The sequence below is a fragment of the Parasteatoda tepidariorum genome, chromosome 4 (assembly GCF_982258835.1).
Source record: "Parasteatoda tepidariorum strain Cologne lab strain chromosome 4, Ptep-v5.0, whole genome shotgun sequence".
Classification (NCBI taxonomy): domain Eukaryota; kingdom Metazoa; phylum Arthropoda; class Arachnida; order Araneae; family Theridiidae; genus Parasteatoda; species Parasteatoda tepidariorum.
In genome coordinates, this window is record NC_141758.1 from 59898544 (window position 1) to 59922515 (window position 23972).

A 23972-nucleotide genomic window follows, 5' to 3' on the forward strand; every position below is an offset into this window, starting at 1 on the left:
TTTTTATTTTTTTACTATGCATTTTAAATAATTCGTAATTAAATTACATAATTTAAATAAATTTGTAAAATAAATTGCGTCATATATTATGAGTATATGTTGCAAACAAAAATACAGAAAACAAAATGGAAGATAAACCTTAGTGTAACCAGGCACAATAACTTCAGCTCACGGAAATCTAAACGCTTCACACCATGAACTAGCTAAATCTGCATCTAACCAATATTAGTTTCTTTAAGTGTGAAGTTACATTACAAATATTGATGAAGCAATATATTATTAGGTTACACAAAAGCAACCTTTTAAACGGAATACTGCTCAAGAGCTTTGCACATTGAAATTCCACTGATGTTTTTTAAGGTTAAAAGCCTTTTTGCCAGGCACTTGTTAAATATTCCCTGAACTGATCTTTTTTAAAGTTAAGATCCATTACCCATATACATAATGTGTATTGTAAATGTTGGTTTCCAACTTAAACTGACAGAACCAGTTGAGCCCAGATTTAGTTAGTTAAAAAAGTGGAAAATTGGGAATTCTTCAGGCTTTAACCAACTACAATCAGAATTACTCAACTTTAACCAGTTAAACCAAACTTACATTTTATTCTTGCTAGTAATTATTAAAAAATCAAACAAATTGAGCATTAATATAATTACACAGAAAAGGAAAAACATTTTTTTTACCACAACAAATAAAAAGTTAAGAGAAGAAATCTTACCAATAAAAGAAACAAAAGCACAAAGTTTTTTTTTTAAAAAATATGAAGATAAATTTTTAAACTTATGAGAAGTCTAAAAACAATCAAGACGCAAGACTATACCAAAAAATTATTGCATAGGATGAATTATACATACTTACACTAAAGTCAAGACAGATTGATGACAAAATATGATATAATTGGAAAAACAGAAACTTACTATATTGAAACAAAAACATCAATAATTCTAAGCATAAAGCCTTAAGGATGCAAGACATTATAAAACAACTCAAGAAATTTTAACATTAACTAAATGAGTTTCATTAAAAAGCAAGTTTGATTAAACTGACAAGGAATGATCCTGTATCAATAAGGTTATTTCATATGCACAATCATGTGTTTTTTTAAATTCTGTTTGAAATTACAGCGTTTGCCACAGACAGGACACTCAAATGGACGATCATGAGTGTGTATCACCAAGTGTCTCCTAAAATTACTTCTATCAGGCGTGGAATAAGAACAAAACTGGCAAACTTGTAAAGGCGGTGGTCGAAGAGTTGGATATCTGGCAGTCAAAGTTTGAAAACCTAAAATAAAATTAAAAATTTCTGTATGAAACAGGACACGATGAAAAAAATTTTAATATTTGAGCACAAACTTTTGTAAATGTTTTGAACAAATGCAGGCATGCCAGATATTCTGTTTTCTGCAAAATATTTTTTAAAGAATTGGAGACTAAAGCCTCACAACAGAATAACAGGAACATAGAGGCATTTTATACGCATGTTTGAATAATTTATTCGCTGTATATGTAATAGAGGCAAAGTAACTGTCAATTAGATTTATTAAACTGCAAATCATACAAAAAAAGTACAAATTTAGCTACAACTAAAAAAATTTACCAACATCACAGAATAAGTTGATATGCCTGCAAATGTTTATTTGTTAACACTTCACAGTGATATAAGATATATAGATGAAATATATTTTAACTATGAACGCACAAAGAAAGAAATTTAATATCCAGTTTAATCAATATGACATTGCTTACATAAATTGTTAATTGATTATAAAAATTGTGATACACATATTGAAACAAATAGCAGGCATCTTAATAACTCTGGGAGGTAGATATTTTAATAGGGTAGAGGGTAATACTTTTTTGTATCATTATTTTCAAGGAAATTTAGGAAATGCTACAGTGAGGAAAAAGTTTTTCATTTACCGCTACCTTACGCATTTACTTTGAAGTTTAGGAAATGCTACAGAGAGGAAACAGGTTTTCCATTTACCGTTACCTTACGCACTTACTTTGAAATGTTTTAAAATATTGAGTTGCTGGAAGAAGAAAAAATTATTTAAACATCATATATAAATAATTAAATCTTAAAACACCTTATATATAAATAATTATATCTTAAAACACCTTATATATAAATAATTAAATGGTAAAACATATTCTAATTTTTTTAATTTAGTGCTATCAATCATTTGAAATGCTGATAATTCGGCAAACAATATTCTGCTTTTAACTAATCCTAACACTCAATTTTTAATTTACAAGAAAATGACTCATAAGAAGAAAACATTCTCAAAATTTTGTTCAAAAGGGATTTTGCTTATGATTAAATCTGTACAAGTTGGGAAATCTCACTTCATAGAATATCACTAATATAATGTAGCTAATCATATGGGAAAGAAAACCTAATAGTAACGAAAATGTAATAAGCATAGGAGAAATTTAAGTAAAATAGGATAGCTCTTATAATAAGGCCAAAAGGATGCAAGCTGTTTTAATATAACATAGAATTCATTAAATTGAATAAAAATGGGAAATGAGATTGGAAATCATGTGGTGTAAAATATCATTTAATTGTATGAAATTTTTTTATAATGGTATAGTGAAGAAAACGTAAAATTAACAAAAATGTAATACGCACACAGGTAAGTTGGGTTAGGCAATTAGAAGACCGAAAAGACACAAACTACTATAGAACACAGAATTCGTGAAATTGAATAGAAGTGGGAAATCTTACTTTGTGGAATGTCATTTATATATGCAAAAGATGTTTCCAAATTTAATAGAAATAGGAAAGGAGATGAGAAATCTTACAGTGTTGAATAGGATTTACTTACATGAAACTTGTTAATAATGGTATAGGGAAGAAAAACTAAATTTAACAAAAATGTAATTAGTATAAGGAAAAGTGGATTCAAACAGGGTAGCTAATATTAAAAGACCTAAAATAAATAAGCTACTATAGAAGACCTAAAATAAATAAGCTACTATAGAACACAGAATTCGTGATATTGAATAAAAATAGAAAATCTTTCTTTGGAATGTCATTTATATAGGTAAAAGATTTTTCCAATAGTATGCGAAAAAACAAAATTAATAAAAATGTAATAAGCATGAGAAAAAGTAGGCTTAGATAGACTATCATTAGAAAGCCTAAAGGATGCAAGATATTTTAAAACATAGAATTCGTTAAATAAAATAATAATGGGGAATCTTATATTGATGGATGTCATTTATAAATTCGAGAAATGTTTCTAATGAAAAAGAGAAGAAAACTTAAATTTAACAAAAAATAGCTAACATGGTGGAAAGTGGGATTACACAGAGTAGTTAACATTAGAAAATATAGAAGATGCAAACTAATTTAATACATAAAATGGCTGAAATTAAATAAAATGACTCATGGTTTATTCAAGCATTACCAGATAACCATTTTTTACTATTTTATAAATAAATGCTTCTCTTAGTGTAGAAATGGAGATGAATTTTCTTACTTCAATTTTCTATAAACAACCATAATTTTACAATATTTATTATTGTTTACAAAGAAATATTGCCATCAAATATAGCTGCTTAATTATTTAATCAAACTATTTCACATAAAATAAATACATCAAGAGGTTAAATGCACACAAAATGAAAACACATTTGTATGCTGAGCTTGTACTTCACTGTTTGACAAAAAAAAGAATACTGAAAAATCAGCAAAGAGTCAGTTAGAATTGATTGAATTTCAGATGAATCCGCATATGTTTTTTCAAATTGTGTTTAAAGTTACATCGTTTGCCACATACAGAACATTGGAAAGGTTTTTGGTTTGCATGGATATTTAAATGGTTTTTGTAGTTGTGTTTATATTTGGTTATGTAAGAACAATGGGGACAAGAATAAATAGAATCTAATTGCTGCTTCATCTCTGAAAAACCACTTGACATAATCACATTTTGATTATCTGAAATAAAGAATAGTATATTCAGTATAAGAAAAACCAATAAACAGCATTTAAAATGCATGAAAAAATAACACTAATAATTTCTAAACCCCATGTCTGGAATATTGATTAATGAGTTGTTAAAAATACTTTGTAACCCTGCAAGCGTTGAGTCCATTGGTAAAATTGCACAGAAACTTCCCTCCTACGCACTACTCTCTCCCATTAAAAAACATGGGGAATACCGGTTTTTTGATGCAGAAAAGCCTGCATTTAAAAGTTCAGAAAAAGCCAGGACTAACGTTTAAAAGATTAATAATAAAAATTCATTAATTTTCACTGCATGGGGAAAATTAAATAAAACTAGTAAAAATAAGCAAATTAAACTAAAGTCTCAGTTTAAAAATTTAACAGTACAGCTTTTCAGGGGTGCAGAAAAATCTCAGAACTTAAAATATCCCCAGAACACAGTCTTTTGGTTTGAAATTCCCCCCAGATTGCTTTTCTTCGTTAGTTACAATAAATTTATCTAAAACATTTTTACAAAGTAAAGTTTGTTAATAGAAAAAAAGCTTTTGATAATTTTCTCATGAACTGAAAAAATCACTTGATTTTACACACAATTCTTCAATAAGCTAGCAAATGCGCTAAAAATAAAAGAAATCAAAATATATTGAAACAGTAATAATTTATTAAACTAAGTTCCCACTTATTAACTTACAGATTTCAGACTATTAAATAAATTGACATACAAAATAATTTGTGTAATAAAACATTTTGTAAAATTTTTTTTATATTTAATCAGACCTAAAATTTCCTCAGGTCAGATTAAATTTCCCATTTTTAAATAATAAAAATGATTTTTAAATTTTAAATACCATTTTCAGATTTAAATTATTTAACAAATTATTTTAATACAAAACACATACAAATCCTATTGAAGATACTACAAAGAAACATAAACATTAAAAGGTTTTAAATGCATTTGTAGTTTAAAAAAACAACTTACATTAATTTAACTCCCTGGTGGCCTTCACATAGAATTTTGTCTTTTACCTTTGTCTATCTTCCCAACAAAAAAAAAGTTTAATTTATTTTACTTGTAAGAAAGTGGTATACAGATGGAATGTATAATTTAATGGTACAAAGCCAATATGCTATACCTAACTCAGCTCAAGGTAAAGAAATTAAAAAATGTATTAAACTAAGCCTGATACAACAATACTGAGAAAATAGAAATTAAACAAAATTAAATGTTAAAATGGCGTATAAAAGTGAAGTATTATCATAATTTGGTTAAAATAAAATTAAAAATGAAACAAAATTAAGACGAAGTTCATTTAAATAAGAGAAAAAATAGTACTATGAAAAATAAAATTTGGTACATAATGGAAACCTTGGAGTCTTCTCAGTGATTGCAATGATAGTACAATTTAGTGAAAGTGTATTAATAGAACACTGATATTGATATGAGTGAAATTTTGGCAGAAGAAAAAGTAAATCCCAATTAAGGAATAATTTTAGTATATGACTAATAATAATATAACAATTAAAAATGCTGTATTTGTTCATTGATAATTGCATCATTATGGAGCAGCAAATTAGTAAAGTATAATCTTTGAATTGAATTTGAGAGTGAATTGAAGTTAACAAATAAAATTAAGAAATGCAACAAATAATCAGTGATAGATAAAGGTATCATTTAAAGAAGTCAATCAAATATATATTTGACACTAGATGGAAAAGAAACCAAAATTAATAAATAAAATTAGTTAATAAATAATAATAATATAATAAAATTGCGTAAGAGTGCAGTAATTAATGATATCAATTACAGGGTTAAGTCAGTAAAATATATTTGATATTGTAGGTTAAAGAAGGAATAGAATAAATAAAACAAATGATAAGGATAAATATTAAGTTGATTAGTAAAATAATGCATAAAAATATGGCTAATTTATTTCTTTATTAAAAAACCTAACACACAAATTACACAATCAGAAAATGACACACAAAATGAAATAAATAGACTGCTTTTACATTGTATAACTTATGTTTCAAGATTGATCAAAAAGAAAAGTATTTCAAAAAATAAAATACAGTGTATATAAACTCTAAAATTTGTTATTATATAAGCAGTAGACACATTTCAATGCTTCTAGGAAATACCTTTAACACAAATGATACAAATTTTCCATTTAAATTTGTGTCAAATGTGTTCTCATACACAGAGAAAAAAGTAAACTATTTTAAAGGATCTTTACAAAAAGAAAAGAGATTCTACTTTCTCCATGTTAAGCTAGGGAAAATTACATAAAGATTATAAATTTGTTTTTAAACTTGGAAAAAAATTAAAAATAAAGTTAACACAAAGTAGTTAACATAAAGGAAATAATTCTGTTGTTACTTTAATGCTGTTCTTACCTCTAACAATCAATATTATGATTGACATTTTACATTTGTTTATTTACAAGTAACAATAAACATTTTCGAATATTTATTGTTCAACTGAACTTAGTTACCAAATTTAAATTTTAGTATTCTACATAATTATTATTATTACTATTTAACGCTTGGTGACTGAGAGGTAGCGCTTTGCGCTGCCGTGCCACAGGTCCCTGGTTCGATCCTTGAGCCAGGCAAAGTTGACTCAGCCTTACATCCCTTCAGTGGGTCAATAAAATGAGTACCAAGCATGCTTGGGAGCTAAACACTGGGGGTACTGCGTTGGGCTGATCATTCAACCGGAACATCTGCTCTTGCACCTCAGAGTCCAAAGGTCAAGAAAACTGAGATGAGCACAGTAGGCCTAGGCCTTCTATGGGCTGTTGCGCCACTGAGTTTATTTTACATAGTTACTTTTAAAACTTGAATGTAGAAAAATTATTGAAAAAGTTTTTTAAAAAAATTACAATCTGAAAACTTAAAATTTCATAATTAGGCTCAATAGAAAAAAATATTATCCAAATATATTAATTTGTTACTTAGTAAATAATAATAGTTATGTTCGTGTATTTTTCATAGGTTAACACAAAGGAAGTATAATTACTTTTCTGATTCAAGAGAGCCTGAATGTTATAATTTACGCGTAACAATCATTGTAATCATATAGCAACTGATATCTTGTTTACTTGTATGCTGGAAATTAAGTAAAATAAATCTATTTTTGATGAGTAAGCATATGTTTTTTCAAATTGTGTTTAAAATTGCATCGCTTGCCACATATAGAACATTGAAAAGGACTCTCATTTAAATGGATATTTAAGTGGTTTTTAAAGTTGCCCTTATATCTTGTTTTGTAAGCGCAATAGGAGCAAGCATACATAAAACCAGGTAGTTGTTGGTAATCTGTAAAACTGTTGGCCATACCTAAACTTTGATTATCTGAAACAAAAAATAGTCTTTTAACGTAATCAAAAATATATATAGCTATTAAAACAGTAAAAACTAATTCATTAAGAAACATTTATAAAAAGAGACAAAAATAATAATTATTACTCATCCCTTTTTCATAGACAATCATTGCAAATTCGCTTTGCTATATTTTATAACTTGACTATTTAAAAGTTCCTTAACATAAACTAAGGATTCATAATAAGTGGATAAAGTAAGAATGGAAGACTAACTTAGGTTTCCAGTTAAAGTTTGGGATTACAGATCCTCCTAGTATCATAAAGCCACAAAATCACAAAAGCTTCCACATTTAACCAGCTAAAAGTGGGTCAAACCATCCTTGTTGATTAAAGCCCAAAGCAAATATCTACAATACACATAATTGACTGAGCCATAGTTCTTAACCTTGAAAAAAAATGATGAAATAAAGCCATGTAGAGAATCCAAAATTTTAACAAGACTCATGGGTACTATACAGGACAGGGGCTGTTTATGCATTACTTAATAACATATTATTTTATCAGCATATAACACAACTTCAGGCTCTAATCAATTATTATTATTTTAACATAATTTTAGTCAATTAGAGGTCAAAGTTTTTGAGATTGTTTAGGTTTTAACCAGCTAAGATTGGTAATATCTACTTTTACCGGAAAAGACCTTGTCTTTCAAACTAGCTTTCTTCCATATTATAAACAAATGCAAACTCATGCAGCTTTATTTCTTTCAGTATTTGTATATAACAATAAATTATGTTGTAGCTACAACGCAACACATAAATTGAAAACATAGCATTTTAGAAATCAATAAAGAGATAAATATCTCTGTAAACATAAGAATAAGAAATAATCTCTCAATAAATTATTCGATATTTTAATACTTACTGACGATAAATTAGAAGAAACATCAGTTTTTGGAGTATCAGGCAAATATAAACGGGCAATGGCACTTGATCTTAAAAAAACATCAGTGTAGGGTATACCGGGCAGTGGCACTTGACCTTAAAAAAAACATCAGTGTAGGGTAAACCGGGCAATGGCACTGAACCTTAAAAAAACATCAGTGTAGGATATACCGGGCAAATTTATACCAGGCAATGGCACTTAACTAGACCTAGTATAACTAGGCCTTTGGTAAATGTCCGAAATATATACTAGGTCTAGTTAAGTGACATTGCCCGGTATACCCTACACTGATGTTTTTTTAAGGTCAAGTGTCACTGCCCGGTATACCCTACACTGATGTTTTTTTAAGGTTCAGTGCCTTTGCCCGGGTATACATTTGCCCGGTTTACCCTACACTGAGGTTTTTTTAAAGGTTCAGTGCCACTGTCCGGTATACATTTGCCCGGTATACCCTACACTGATGCTTTTTTAAGGTCAAGTGCCATTGCCCGGTATATATTTGATCGATACTCCAAACACTGATGTTTCTTCTAATCTATCGTCAGTATAAGTATTAAAATATCAAATAAATGTAATTGATCATCAGTAATTATTAAAATTACGAATGAATGTAATTATATCCATGAATAAATTAATATCAAATCGGATGACGTTTTGAATTTGTCATTATTGAATAACATTTTGACGGTAATTTTAAGCATAATTTTAGGCATTCTATATAATGTCTAGTCATTCTATACAATGCCGGATTTCATACTTTGCCGGTAACATATACATCATAAAATAATACACATCATATATCATAAAGTAAATCTGGAGTAGATCAATCTTAATGCTGTAAAATAATTTTAAATGCCAATGTTTCAAACATGTGCTTAGTGTTTATTATTTTCTAAAAAAAATTTAAATATCAAGAACATTAGAACACACAATCAATATATATATATATATATATATATATATATATATATATATATATATATATATATATATATATATATATATATATATATATATATATATATATATATATATACATATATATACAATGTACATAATTGCATTTCAAAATTAAAATACATGCAAAAACAAGAAACAATGATATATAACAATAAAAAAAAATTTAAAAAAAAAGAGAGAGACCTACATATTAAAACCAGATTGTAATATGTAGTAACATAGTATTATAATATCTAAACATTATGCACAAATTTTGCATTACAACTTTAGAGAAGTTTTAAATACACATAACATATTAAAAAATTACTTTATTAAGTTATTACAATTAAAAAAAATTTATATGGCTATTTTCATCAAGTAGATGAAAAATTATCAAGAATATGTGTTTAAACTTTTGTCAGATGGCAACAAATGCATTTTCATAAATAATAAAATTTGTGCATATCTGTTTTACACAGATTGTTTAGAAAAATTGAGCATATTTTAATAAACAATAAAATTTGTGTAATTTTTAAAATATAAATATCAAAAACATAACATTTGCTTTTGATATAAAGTGATGAAGAATGCAACAAGAAGCAAAACAGTAACCTAAAAAGATATCTATCAAGTGAAAAAATAAAAGCTAAAAAAATTCTATAACACATGAATTAGAGAGTGTATAATATATTTATTTGACTTAACAATTTTATTACATTTACACGCATTAATATGCACATTTTGACATCAATGAACAAAAAAAAATAAAGCTATATACTTGAATAAGTTTAAGAAGTCAACAGTCAGGACTCAAGTGATATCCTTAATGATTATAATGCAATATACTATAGCAATAAAAATAAAACAGATTCTTAATAAATTAAAAAATTGATGAATAATTGAAACTATAAAGTATACAGTGGTAGCTTTAGAAGTTAGTTAGTATATGGATGTGTAATACAGACAGTCAACCCTCGTTAACTCGAGTATTGGTTTCATGACTTTTTCGATAATTCAAAAAACTAAAAATTCCTTTCAAATTTCTTACACAGTCAATGTTATAAAAACCATGATTTGGCAATTACTTATTATTACTTGTTTATTTTAATTATTTCTTTTTTTAGCTCCTTCCTCAATGTTGTCAGAAATGAAGGCGTCTCACTATCTGGTGTAAATATCCTACAAGCTATGAGAATGGCTAACAAAGCTTGAGGTAATGTGTCTTTTCTACCATAATTAATGGATTTAAAAAGGCTGTTTTTGTAAAAGACCATGAAAGTTCCCCATTATTTAATAACATTGAGCTTACTGACAATCGAACAGAAAGTAACTAAAATCACCTAATGGAGCACATACAAGTTGGTGATATGGAATTTAATGATGCTGTTGATAATCCAGTTGCAGCATGAGATTTAGTGGGAGGAATAGCGATATTATTCAGCAAAATAAAGCCTAAAGATTCATCAGAGGAGAAGGATAGGGAAGAAATCTTCAATTTACTAAAAGATATCCAAAAAAAAGTAATATCTGCTATGAGTACTTTAAGACAATATGCATTAAATCAGCCAAATATGTTCAAGAACACATTCAAAGCTATGATCCATTTGATTTAAGTAGTATAATTGAAAAAAGGTAATTTTCTTCTCTTAACCCACTGGCGGTTCTGCACATAAGCCTTTTTCAAACCTGCAATCTTCTCCGCATAGCAAAATTGGTTTTTCCATGTTATTAGATAGGGAAATAATAGACTGGGGAGGAACATTCTCCCGATTTTGCACATTTGCTAAAACTTCAGTGGGCTAAGCAAACAATAATGGAACTTTTTTTTCAAATAATAATTTTTTGTAATTAGTATTTTTATTAAAAAAATTTTTAGAAACATTTTTAGAAATATTTTTAGAAACATGGAATGCACTAGTTAAAGTATATCAGATTTTACAAGGCACTTTTACTCAATTAAAATATTTTTTTAGAAATTAAACTATTAGCAATCAATTTCAATATAAATGTATAGCTGAAATAAATATATATTATAAAGTTGTAATTCACATAATCAGCAAAGCAATTTCATGTTGTAATATTCACACAATAGCTCTTAAAATTATTTGGTTTTATTATTTTTTATGAACTTAAACATATTTAAGGACAGGGTTTCAAACAAAAAAAATAAACTTTCAACTTAAATATTAATTTAACAATTAACGATAAAATATGAAAAAAATATATTGATAGGAAAGTAGTGACAATTTCATATCATACATAATTTTTTACATTAGTTACAGAAAGTGCCAACAGACAGCTACTAAAATAAACAATGATTAATTTGGTTCGAAAGCTGGGATTTGATGTGTTCACTATAGGCACTTTATTGCATGAAATACATGACTTTTTTTAGTACATAACCTCTTTTCGCCTATCACATCATAACTGGTCTTTCTGGGATTTGGAACACTTTTTATAGGGATCAAGTATTGCAACTACAGTCATTTTTGTAACTAATTTAATCTGTAGCGATATTCTGTAACTAAGTTTTAAAAATTAAGTACAATATTAAGGCAATGAGTACAAAAAATAGATTTCCAAAGAAGATTCTAAGTAGAGGAGATATTTTCGAACTCATCGATTCAGTTTATTATCAATATACCATTTATTTCATCTTTATATTGGTAGCTTTATTAGAAATATTTAATTTTGAAATTAAGTACTTCAAGATTAGACAAAATAATTTTAGATCCAAGTCATTCTGGCAAAAAACATAACATAAATAAACCATTCTTATGAGTTAACGAAAACTGAAACTACATAACTACCTAATTATAGGTAAAAAGATCACCTCAATTATTAAAAAGATTCAATTTATATGGTTCATTTATTTTATCTTATTTATACTCAATTTCAATACAAGTTGAGAATTCCAAAAAGTTTGAGAAACAAGTTGAAAAATACAAGTTGCATTGAGGAATGAGTGAGACGTCACACCTGGTTAAAAGAATTACTAAGCTTTACACTAAGTACAATTGAAGGAGAAAAAATCAAATATTACAACAAAATAATATTGATTTTATTTTTTTAAAGTGAAAAAATAAAAATGCACATTTTTCAAATCAACTTATCAAATTTATAGAGGTTTTATGCCTCATAAAATTATAATTTTAAACTATGATAAGAATCTCAGAGTTAAAAGAATTAAGAATATTTCTATCAATGATCAAATTAAGAGCGATACAAAATATTCTTATTTAGGGTAAATTTCACTTGGGTATTTTAAGAAACAATGACGATTAAAAAAAAATCCAGCTATGTCTCTATACATCATAAACAAATAATTGTCGTTTTATTTTGTCATTTAATTTCATTGTCATTTGGTACTAATTTTAGCCTAATAGAATTGGTTACTAAATTCGCGTAAATAAAATTTAAAAAAAAAAAAAAAAAAAAAAACATTAGTAATCTGTTTAAATTTTTAATGGAATAATTTTAGCTTAAATGTCACATTTTGCTTTCTGTCAAAAAACAATAATGATTGTGAAGCATTCATGGGGGTTAGTGAGCAAAGCATACACAAGAAAAAACCCTTCAATTTCAACATAAGTTACAAAGCATAAACATGAGGCGAAATGACATTATCATACATTGTCTAAATTATTTTAATATTAATCTGAAGTTCTCAGAGCCACACTGAGTCAATATAGAACAATGTGTTCATCACAGAACTTAACATGAACATGCAAAAAAAAAAAAAAAAAAAAAACTAAATAAAATAAACAAACAGAATAGTTCAGCAGAAGAAATATTTATAAAACATTTTGTAAACACCTTAATCCATGAGTTTCAGAATATGTTCTAATGTACATAATGTATTTGTGAAAAAACAGATAAATTGAAAAAAATAATAATGTAACACTTGTTTTATTTTTGTGAGTTCAAATAAATACCAGTAACTTTTTATAAAGATTAGTGACAGAAATTAAAAAAGTAATAACTATAGTGATTAATATTACAGTTGTATTAACTGGAAGACATTGTAAATATACAAAAATGTACAAGTCCATAAAATATAAAAAAATGTATTAATGGTATGTTAATCAATAACTATTCAATCACTTAAAATAATTTAAATTAGCAGAAACAAAATTTAAAAAAATTAATAAATCCCAAATGATTCACTTAGTTATCAATAAAAAAATTTTTGAACAAACAAATGAATTTAATAATGCCAGATCAAAAATTGTCTTTAGTGAAAACGTTTCCCACAAATATGACATTCAGAAAGACATTTGGTAGTAGGAGTCTTCAATTTCTCTCCCATATGACTCTAAGATATATAATTACGTTGAGTACATAAATATATATATATATATATATATATATTAAACAAAAATAAGTAAAAATAGACATTTTCTTATTGGCCATATAAGATGCATTAATGGTATGCTGGTTAGAAACTTTTAAATCACTTAAAAAAATTTAAATCTGCAGAAACAAAAATATTAAAAATAATAATAATTAGTAATTAATAAAAAAATTACTTCACTCATTTAATTAGTAATAAATAAATCACCATTACTTTATTCATTTAGTTACTGATATATGAATTGAATAATGCCTGATCAAAAATCGCCTTTGGCTGAAACGTTCCCACAAATATCACATTCAACAGAGCGTTCATCAGTATGAGTAATCTTATGTTCTCTCATATAATTTTATAACAAGTTTGAGGGAATACAATATTGATAATTGGCTATATAAGGTAATATTAATGGTATGTTTATCAGTAACTATTATATCTCTTAAAATAATTTAAATTTGTAGAAACAAAATTTTTAAAGAAAATAGATCGCTAATAATTCAATTAGTTATCAATTAATTAAAATTACTTTACTCATTTAATAAGTAATCAATAATTCACTATAACTTTGCTTATTGCTAACTGACATGAACTGAACAGTGTCTGATCAAAAATCTTTACTCATTTAATCAATAATTCACTATAACTTTGCTTATTGCTAACTGACATGAACTGAACAGTGCCTGATCAAAAATCGCTTTCGGCTGAAACGTTTCCCACAAAGATTACATTCAAAAGGACGTTCACCAGTATGAGTCGTCATATGCTCTCTCATGTGACTTTTATAAGAAGTTGAATAGTTACATTGAGTACAAAAATGAATTTTCATTTGCAGCTGCCTGGTTCCTTGAACACATACATTTGTCGATACCATATCACAACCTAAAAACAATAAAAATAAGCAAATGATAATTTTTAAAAAAAAATTTTTTTAACCTTTTGCGGGCTATACAATACATAATTTATTGCAAAGCTTAATCAGGGTGCATAACCAGAATTTTCAACAAAAAATAAGCACCTTTTAAGTACTATTCAAGCACTCATAAAATATTTTTAATCCCTTTTCAAAAAAATTCATAATTAGGATCTGTGCAGTAATAAATAAAAAAAATTCTATTGTTTAAAATTCTTAATTTATAAACATAAAACCATTACAATTTGAAAATAAATAAAATAACTAGTTTTTGATAAATATTGTAGGGAAAACTGTGAAAATCATGCATTTTTTTATAATTTAAAACAACAATCGATACGGGAAAGAAAAAAATCTCTTTTTAAAAGATAGAAAATTGAGCACTTTTTACAAACCCCGAATAATAAAAGCCCCTTTAAGGGCTTTTAAAAAACGTAAATCAAATATAAGCACCTTTAACACTTTTTAAAAACGCTAACCACCCTGTTAATATAAAACATATTTCAGTGAATCAAAATTTTAAGCTAACTCTTAAGTTTTGAATTTTGGAACATTGCCTTCAGTCATGCTGAAATTTCAACATATTTCGAAAATAGTGATAAATTATTTTGTTTGTTTTAATTAGAGTAATCACATAGTTTTGAAATAAAAAATACTGCATAAATAAAGCAAATGATTTCAAAATATATATTTTATTTAAGCATTAAAATAAGGAATTAATTTCATAGAAGGAATCATTTATTTGTTTTCACATTAAAAGAAAGTTTTTTTTTCCAGATTTTTTGCAATTAATCATAATATTAGCAATTAATACAATAACAATTCAAAAAAATAACAAATAAATAAAAATTTCTTAAAAATTATAATTGTGGGATAAAATTATGTTAAAGTATCATTTAAACAATTCATGCATATTAACTCAAAATGAATTTATCCAAGTCTTCTTGACAGGATCTTACTTTTAAGGATTCTAAGAATTAAAAATGGTGCATTTTATAACAGAAAGCTTTAAAAAAAAATTCGAGATACAATATTTTTGATGAGGGAGGGAACAATATATGAGTGAAAAATACACTGCTAATGTTCAACATTTTATTTAAAATGCTTATAAAAAATCTAAAATCTTTTAATTATTGAAGATTTTTCTAGACATAAAAATATCTTTAAAACCAAGATGACTTTGTGTAAAATAAGAGATATACGAAACATTTATAAAATTTTATAATTTTGCAAATGAAGTTTCAAAAAAAGGTTTTTCTTTTAAATGGATAAACATGTGCTTGCGTAAGTGGACTTTCTGTACGAAACATTTGCCACATATTTGGCAATTATATGGTCTTTCTCCAGAATGAGTTCGCATATGATTTTTAAAGTGAGTTTTGTTTCTAGTAGAATAGTCACACACTGGACAGTCATGTTGCACACGCAGAACATTGAACTGAGGGTCTTCCCTTGCTTGAAAAAACTGAGCTTTTCTCCCTGCAAAAAATATATAATAATTGTAAGAGATCATGCTAAAATTTGCCTCCATACCAGGTGATTTGAGAATAGAGGAACAGACATACCTAGACAACTTAGGATAAATCTAAAAATCCTTGAATTGCATAGCAATGTAAGATGGGATACATATCGATAATTTAGAAACACATAGCAATATATGGCTGGAAATGCAATCTAAAGGATATATGGGGTGCAATTAGGGGCTGTCACACAGGTGTTAGGAGAGAAAATGAGTACCCATCAAGGTTGTATGAGACCTGCATGAAATCTGAATGTTTCGTAATATACTGTAAATGCACTACTTCAAAACAAATAACAGCACTTATTTTTTTAGAGACATTATAAAGTTTTGAAGAAATTAAAAAGAATGGTTATCAAGTAAGATTATTTTATGGTCTTTCAATGCTAATTTAGGATCACAAATTCATATTTTTTGATCTGATACATATGTGACGGCTCTATACTTCCTACTACGTTAAGATTGCGTTTCCAACCCTGCGTTTGTGTACTCCATCTCAATGGAGTTATTCATGAGAGGGAACGTTGGGTATAAGTCCTCCTCAATAATTAGAAACCTTAATTAATCCTCCCAAATATTTTAGAAAACAAATCACTAATAATCCTTGATGTGTTCAGTTAAATTCAAAACAAGCTAAATATTGTATTAAAAAATAATAATCTTCCTACAAATATTTCACAAATAGAAGAAACTTTTATCAATTTTTTTTAAAAAAGAAACTTTAAAAACAACTTTAAAAGCGTATTTTAATCCTGTCCTCCTCAAAAATTAGATCCTCATGGCTTCAACTCTCCTAGAAGATAGTTCCTTTAACATTGAATCACATTATATATGCTTGCATATCAAAAAATAAATTAAATACGTAGAAATTTTAAAAAAAGGTTAAAATTTAGATTTATTAAAAGTTTTATTCAATTAATTTGGAACATATATTGAATTCACTGTGTAAACATAGCAAGTAACAAATAGGAATGATGGACACTAACAGTATTTATGCATATCCAATCACTTTCCTTTTTCATAGTTTATCCAAACAAACAGATAGAAAATTTGGCATTTATCTTACATGTGGCAACAAGAAATCAAGTAAGAAGTACAAACAGCATTTGAAACCATAAATGGCCTGCCAGTTCAAGACCATAAAAACACAACTCAGTTCGAGAAAATTATCCTCAGGAGTTTACATGGCATCAGTAACTGTTGTTAGAAATATTTTCCCAGTAAAACATTTATGAATATATGAAAAAAATGCACTTTTTGTTCATTTAAGATTGGAATAAATAACATATTTAAAAATTAAGCTAGAAAAACTGTAAAAAATACAAAAAAAATTCCTTACTTTTTTCATCAACAAAAATTAACCTATTTTTCTTTTATTTTTTTGGTTTTAATTCAGGAACATATTTCAGGGTTTTAAATGATGATAAACTGCATGAAAACCCCAACAATTGAAATATAAATATCATGTCTATCTTAAAAAAATATTTTAATATTTTTATTTCAATGTATATACATTCTTTTAACATTCAAACATGGGGAAAAAAACTACAGCTAATAATAAAAATTGACAACAATAAATTATGGCAGTCTAGCTTCATTAGATTAATAAACACAATGTGAAACACTCTTTCCATATGTGATTGATCATTTACCAACTTTTTAGAAAATTCTTTTTCACAAATAATGTGAATCATCATATGTTCCTTTAGAATATTAAACAACAAAATAGTGACACTGGGGACAACAATGACCAATAGTAACTAGGACTTTAATCCAGGAATTAAATCATTCTTTATTATTTGTACTAACAGTAAATCTTTTTCCACATATTAGATATTTAAATTAATGCCTCCAGTGCAAGTCATTAAATGTTTCTTTAGATGTACTATATAAGAAAAAAGTGGCACTGGGGACAACAATGACCAATAGTGATTAGGACTTTAAACCAGGAATTAAACTGTTCCTGATCATTTGCACTTACAGTAAATCCTTTTCCACTTACCATGTTCTTTAGCACAAATCATCAAATATTCCTTTAGATATATTACATAACAAAAAAGTGACACTTTGAACAACAATGAACCATTCTGACTAGGAATTTAAACAAGGTATCAAACCATTCCAGATCATATGACACTTACACAAAATGATTTTCTACATATTAGATATTTAAATGAACGTTCTTTAGTGCACATATTAGATAAACGTTCTCTAGTGCAAGTTATAAAATGTTCCTTTAGATATATTAATTAACAAAATAGTGACACTGGGGACAACAATGAATTTTAACAACTAGGACTTTAAGCTATGCAATAAACAGTGTCTAATCATTTGCCGCTTTTGGGAAAATCCTTTCCCACAAATGTGACATTCAAATGGACGTTCTCCAGTGTGAGTCATCATGTGCTCTTTTAGATGTGTTGAATAACGAGATGAATAGTTACATTGGGAACAATAATGCACTTTGAATTGTTTTCGCTTGTTTCCTAGATCAAACAGAACATGTGTTGATAACATTTCAAAACCTAAAATTGATATGCATAAATTAATATAGAGCCAACCTCTTCCTCAAACAGCTCACAAGCATCACAAAATATAATAATTCATTGAGTTCATAATGAAAAAAAAAACACTTTTAATCTTTTAACTTATGCATAGGATACATGTTTAATATTTTTAAATAACTGAGCTGCTTAATTTATTTTACAGTATAATTTATTAATAAATTATTAGCAAGTAGGAATCATTTGCTTTAATTTTATTTTTTAAAAAATAGACCTTTTTACTATAGAAGAAAGGTAAAATATCCTGGCTAATATTTGGTAAAAAATTATTAAATATTTATAGATAAATTTTTGAGTTTAGTTTGTCAATGCGAATTATTAATAATCAAACAATTAACAGAAAATACTAAATAAATTAAACAGAAAATTTATAGTTCCATATTTAACTGTTTTATTTTTAATTAGTAATAAAAATTCAATATGAAGTAGCTTTAACATTAAAAAAAATATATCTGTATACATTTTAATTTAAAGTAATTTTAATATATGATCTTTATTTTTTCAAAAAAAAATTTTATAAATCCCTTTTTACAAAAATGTTTTTAAAAGGTATGCAAAGTTGTTTATATATTAAAAATTGCAGATCAAAGCTTAATATTTACCAGATTCAGTATAACGTGATGGAACAATAAGTTTCCAGAAAGTAATACATTGATAAATAATGAGAAATAAAACTCGAAACAAATAATATGTTTCCTTACGCATCTTATTTTTGCCATAAACATAAGGTTACAGTAAAATATTACATTCAACAAGAATGAATTACAAAATAAAAAAAAGTTAAATAATGGTTACATGGGGGAAAGTTAAAAATGGTTACAAAGTTAATAATGGTTACAAATGGAAAAGTTAAATAATGGTTACAAATTCAGGGAAAAAAACATTCTATAAAAGAGAGAACACTTTATTTTTTTAAATTCAAATTTCAATAAATGTTTTTACATACTACACGCTAGATGTTATATGAAATAATTATGATGAAAAATGAAAATGCAAGGAAGAACAACCTAAAAATATTGTTCTATTAAACCATGAGTAATCATATGCCCCTTTAGGTGATGTTTCAAAGTAAAGGATTTATTACAAACGTTGCACACATGTGGACGTTTACCAGAATGAATACGAACATGTTTTCGAAAGTTACTACTGTCATGTGTTGAATAGTCACATTCTGAGCAAATGTTAACAGTTTTGTGGCGCTTGGTAACGGTAAAAGTTGAATATATTGCAGGTTTCAATTCTGTGCCTGCAAAATACATTAGAAAAATTACTTCAAATTAAAAAAAAACCTATCAAAATAGGAAAAAAGTTAAAATAATTTAAATGAAAAATGGATTGTAAAAATTAAATTTCTTAAAAATATTTTTACAATGAAAGCTGTGTAAGTTGATCACTTATGGAGCATTGCTTCAGTGGTCAACTTCTAAAACGAGATGAACCATTTTCTTTTATCATTTCTGATATCATGTTACAGCAGATCTTTATAACACAAACCTTGAAATGCAAGGCTTTGCATTTTACAGATTTTTGCATTATGTAGATCATTTCACAAATCTTTTAACTTACCTATTAAAAGTGACAATATTAGTCTGGAACAAATGAATTTTAAAATGCTTTAAAATAATTTTTAGATACAAATAATTAAAAGCCCAAAAATATGTTCTTTAACATTTACAAGAAAAAATTACATTTTCCGAAGCATTAGAGCTAATAAACAAATTTATCACTTTGTTTTTGTTTAGCTTTTAAATTGTAACCTGGTAACAAATAATTAAACAAATTATGTAAAAACTTAATAATTTTTGCTTAGTTACACAAATTTCATTACTGCTTACACCTGAAAGTTTATGGAGTGTTGCATTATATAGATCTTCTACTGTACTTTTATTTCAATTGTATCCTCAATAAAAATAGTATAAACAAATAAAATAGTACAACATTAAAATTTCATTTAGCAAATACCTCAATGAATATTACCAGAATAAATTTCACTTTATTAAGCAAATTTAACATTAAACTTATTAACTTAAAAATCCTTTTTTTGTCAATAATGCATGTGATGTTTTTATTATAGATATTTTCTAAAAATATCTAAATAAATCCATCTAAAATACCCATCTATAAAACTCCAAAATGTATGCAATTATAAAACATAATAGAAATTTTTTCATTGTTCTAAAATTTATTTTGTTACACCTTATAAACATATTTCTTGCCTTATAATACCTTATGGCGCTGTCGCTTTGACTTTTTTTCAATACAAACATAGAGATCCATAACTATCTCAGGAATATCAAGTCAGACATATAACATAATAAATTGCAAACACCGTCTAATGCTTCTAAAAAAGTTAAAGGGGTCTTTTCAGAGTTATCAGCAATAGCTGCATCTTCACTGTCTTGTCAATTATCTCATGTTTTTTAGGTTGTTTTTATCAATTGAAAAACTAACTAGATTTTTTAGACATTTTTTTGTAAAAATTTATCATGATCAGTGTCTAAAAACCTCCTAGCTTCTCACTGTCATACGGATAACCTCTCACTGTCAATACGTTTTTATCAGGAGTAGAAACTGTTTTTTCACTACCACCTCTTTAATTTACTGTTAAATTATTTATTAATTTTATTTATAGTTTGGATTATCCAGAATTTCAGATTACTGTAGTTTGGATTTGGGGGAGGGTCTACTATATTTTGCACATCTATCAACAGAGTTATCATTGATGCTTACAATGCATAAATTTATCAGAAGCCATCACATCTTTACAATTGAACTCAAGGATAATTAGGCATGGTTTCTGGGATATAATACCTGTTTAGTCATTTTTGTATGGTAGGTCAATGTTTGGAACATTACTGTTATTGTACATTCTTCCAGTAGATAAGAATCTTACAATGGCTTTTAACGTTGAATAACTCAAAATATTGAGGAACATTTCCAAATTGTAGAACTACTATTGCTTAAAAAAATATTTCATTATATACATATCAGAACAATTTTAATACACTTTATAAATGAAAAATGAAGGTAAATAAATAAAATTATTACATGTTTCAAAACAGTATCAACACATAATGAATTTTTATACAATATTATATAATAAATTACATACAGTATTATAAATTTTAAACAGTAATGCAAATTTTAAATATTTTGGGGGAATTTTCACATTTATAATAAAAATGTCGAATTTCTATGAGTGAAATATTAAATTAAAATGAACATTGAATTAAATGTTAAACTATCAAAGAAATAAAAGTCTGTTCTAGGAACTTAAAATAAAAGGTCTTGTAACAATAAATCAATTATAAACAACTCAGATTTTTCCTTACATATTCTATATTGAAGTATGCTTCACTTGTTATAAAAAAATTTTAATTAAAATATAAAAATGATAAGTCACATAAAATTAAGCACAGCTCACCTATTAGGACACAGGATCACAGAACCTTCGAAAACAACTTTAACACGTGGGAAACAACATAAATACAATGCTAAGTGGATGAAATACATGAAATTCTGCCAGCAAAACAACATTTATAATCTTTCAAACCTAGAAATATCTTTCCCTTTTGATCACACCAAATAGTGATTTGCGATGGACAGAACGTGTACAATAAAGTTTCAAAAGGAAAACTATAGAACTAGTTGAAGATCAATCGTTTTGATTTTCCGTGCTTTAAATAAGTTGAATTACATTCAGCTTTCTTAGTAGTGAATAATAAGATAAAACAGAGCCTGGACAGAATGACAGCGTCATCTAGAGAAAATATTTTAATTTTTCTTGTGAATTAAACTATGCATACTTTACATTCTGTAAATTGAAAAATACCTGTTTTGAGAGATAATGAATGAAGACATTTTAATTCAGTTTTCGTTAAAAATGTGATAGTAAAAAATTAGCAAGGAGATAGAAAATTTCAGATGTTATTATCATTTCTTGATCTTAAAGTATAAAAAACAATTTTTAATTCTTACTCATTAGTAAGAGCATTACATCTATGTTACATTATTTTAAATAATTAAAAAAATATGTTAATTTAAGCATTTCTCCCTATAACATTTCCCCATTTCATTAAGCAATTAAGCCCTATAACATTTCTCTTTATATTAATCAATATAAATATAGTTCATCTGTATATTCTTTCATTAACAGAAATAAACGAACTTCAACATGCTAACATAAACTTGCAACAATATACATACTATTAGATTACAAGAATTCCATTATTGGTTAGAGAAACAGTGCAAAATGTAAAGCATGAGTGAAAAAAAAAAACAGTGTTGCAGATAACGATAGTTAAATATTTCTTAAATTGGGGCAAAAAGAATAAATGTTTTCAGACATGTACGGTTTCAAAGAATAACTAGTACAGGAAACCAGAAAAAAAAATTTAAAAAAAGTAAATGTCAGAGAAAATAGTCTAAATCACTTTTTTACTAGATACATTATATAAATACAGTATAGAACCCGTTATCCGGAAATCAGAAAACCGGAAAACCAAAAAACCGGAACGAAATTCGGTACATTTTCCCGCCATTTAAAAATTAAAAATTTTTTTTTCCTCATAAGATTTTAGAATTTTTCCTTCTTTTTTGAACGATGTTTACCTTACCATCATTTTGGAAATAATCATTAGTGTATTACTTCATCGTTTTTCTTCGTTTTAAGATTATTTTCAAATAATTTTTTTTTTAGTTGGGTTAGCAATAAAAAAAAAACTGCTTTTTGCAGCGATTCAGAAAACCGGTAAAATCAGTTATCCGGAATAGCGATGGTCCCGATCGTTCCGGATAATCGGTTCCCTACTGTATATACTTTGAAAAATCATGTTCAGAATACTTAAAAAAGTAAATAAATAATCAAGTAATTTTTATTTTAGGGCTATAATATAACAAGTAAATTATCATTTTAAAAACTACAACTCAAATCGAATTGCACAGTTACTTTGGAATTTATAACTAAAAAGCATATCACTTTTTTGTAATTTGAAAACTAAACCTTAAAGTTTTTAAAATGATTTCCAACTAAAAAGAAAAAATCTAAAAAATAATTTTCAAATATATATATGTAAAAAAATCAGCCTGATTGGCGAGTGACATTTCCAGTATCTTCCTTGTTAATTAACATCTTTCAGCCAGAAAACATACGAATTACAAAAATACTTGCACAAAAACAACACATTTTTAAAATTTTTATCGAGACTAGAAATAAATAAAAATAAGACATGAATGACATATTCCTTTAGAGCACATGTTTTTCTTAATGGCATATTCAAAAAATACTTTAAAAAAGAAAAGAAAACAGAAAATGCAAAATTGCATCATAAAAGAGAAAGTCAAATGATCACTCAAACAAAATCTTGATTTAGTTCAGCTTACCTTCACCAATTTTTATTGTTTTCCTTTACTTTTGTTATTAATATTATTTTGAAGAAATATGTTATATTTTTAAAAACTAGTT

At 26.5% G+C, this 23972-nt stretch overlaps 2 protein-coding genes across 13 annotated transcripts in view; both read right to left on the reverse strand.

The window, feature by feature from the left end:
* Positions 1-10810: 10810 nt before the first annotated feature.
* LOC110282106 (zinc finger protein 131) lies at positions 10811-17968 on the reverse strand. Its single transcript, XM_087162183.1, has 4 exons — positions 17947-17968; positions 15740-15904; positions 14180-14394; positions 10811-10963 (listed from the first exon to the last, which is right to left on the reverse strand). The coding sequence occupies exons 1-4, from the start codon at positions 17966-17968 to the stop codon at positions 10811-10813; spliced, it is 555 nt and encodes a 184-aa protein (XP_087018309.1).
* LOC122269970 (zinc finger and BTB domain-containing protein 8A.2) overlaps positions 15630-23972 on the reverse strand; it is a 30986-nt gene continuing 22643 nt past the window's right edge. For 11 of the 12 annotated variants that reach the window (XM_087161194.1, XM_087161193.1, XM_087161197.1 and 8 more), the window contains exons 7-8: positions 19516-19754; positions 15630-18469 (exon numbers count right to left, since the gene is read on the reverse strand). The gene's annotated coding sequence lies outside the window, so the exon portion shown is untranslated. The remainder of the gene's footprint in view (positions 18470-19515; positions 19755-23972) is intronic. The other variant, XM_087161190.1, reaches the window with a different exon arrangement.

Coding starts and splice junctions, on each gene's coding strand:
- LOC110282106 (XM_087162183.1), bottom strand. CDS start 17,968: ATGATTTGTGCTAAAGAACATG. Junction 14,395..15,739: donor ATATAATTGCCAAATATGTG/GCAAATGTTTCG, acceptor TATTGTTTTTAG/GTTGTGATATGGTATCGACA. Junction 10,964..14,179: donor TCAGGCACTGTTCAGTTCAT/GTCAGTTAGCAA, acceptor TTGTTTGCTTAG/CCCACTGAAGTTTTAGCAAA.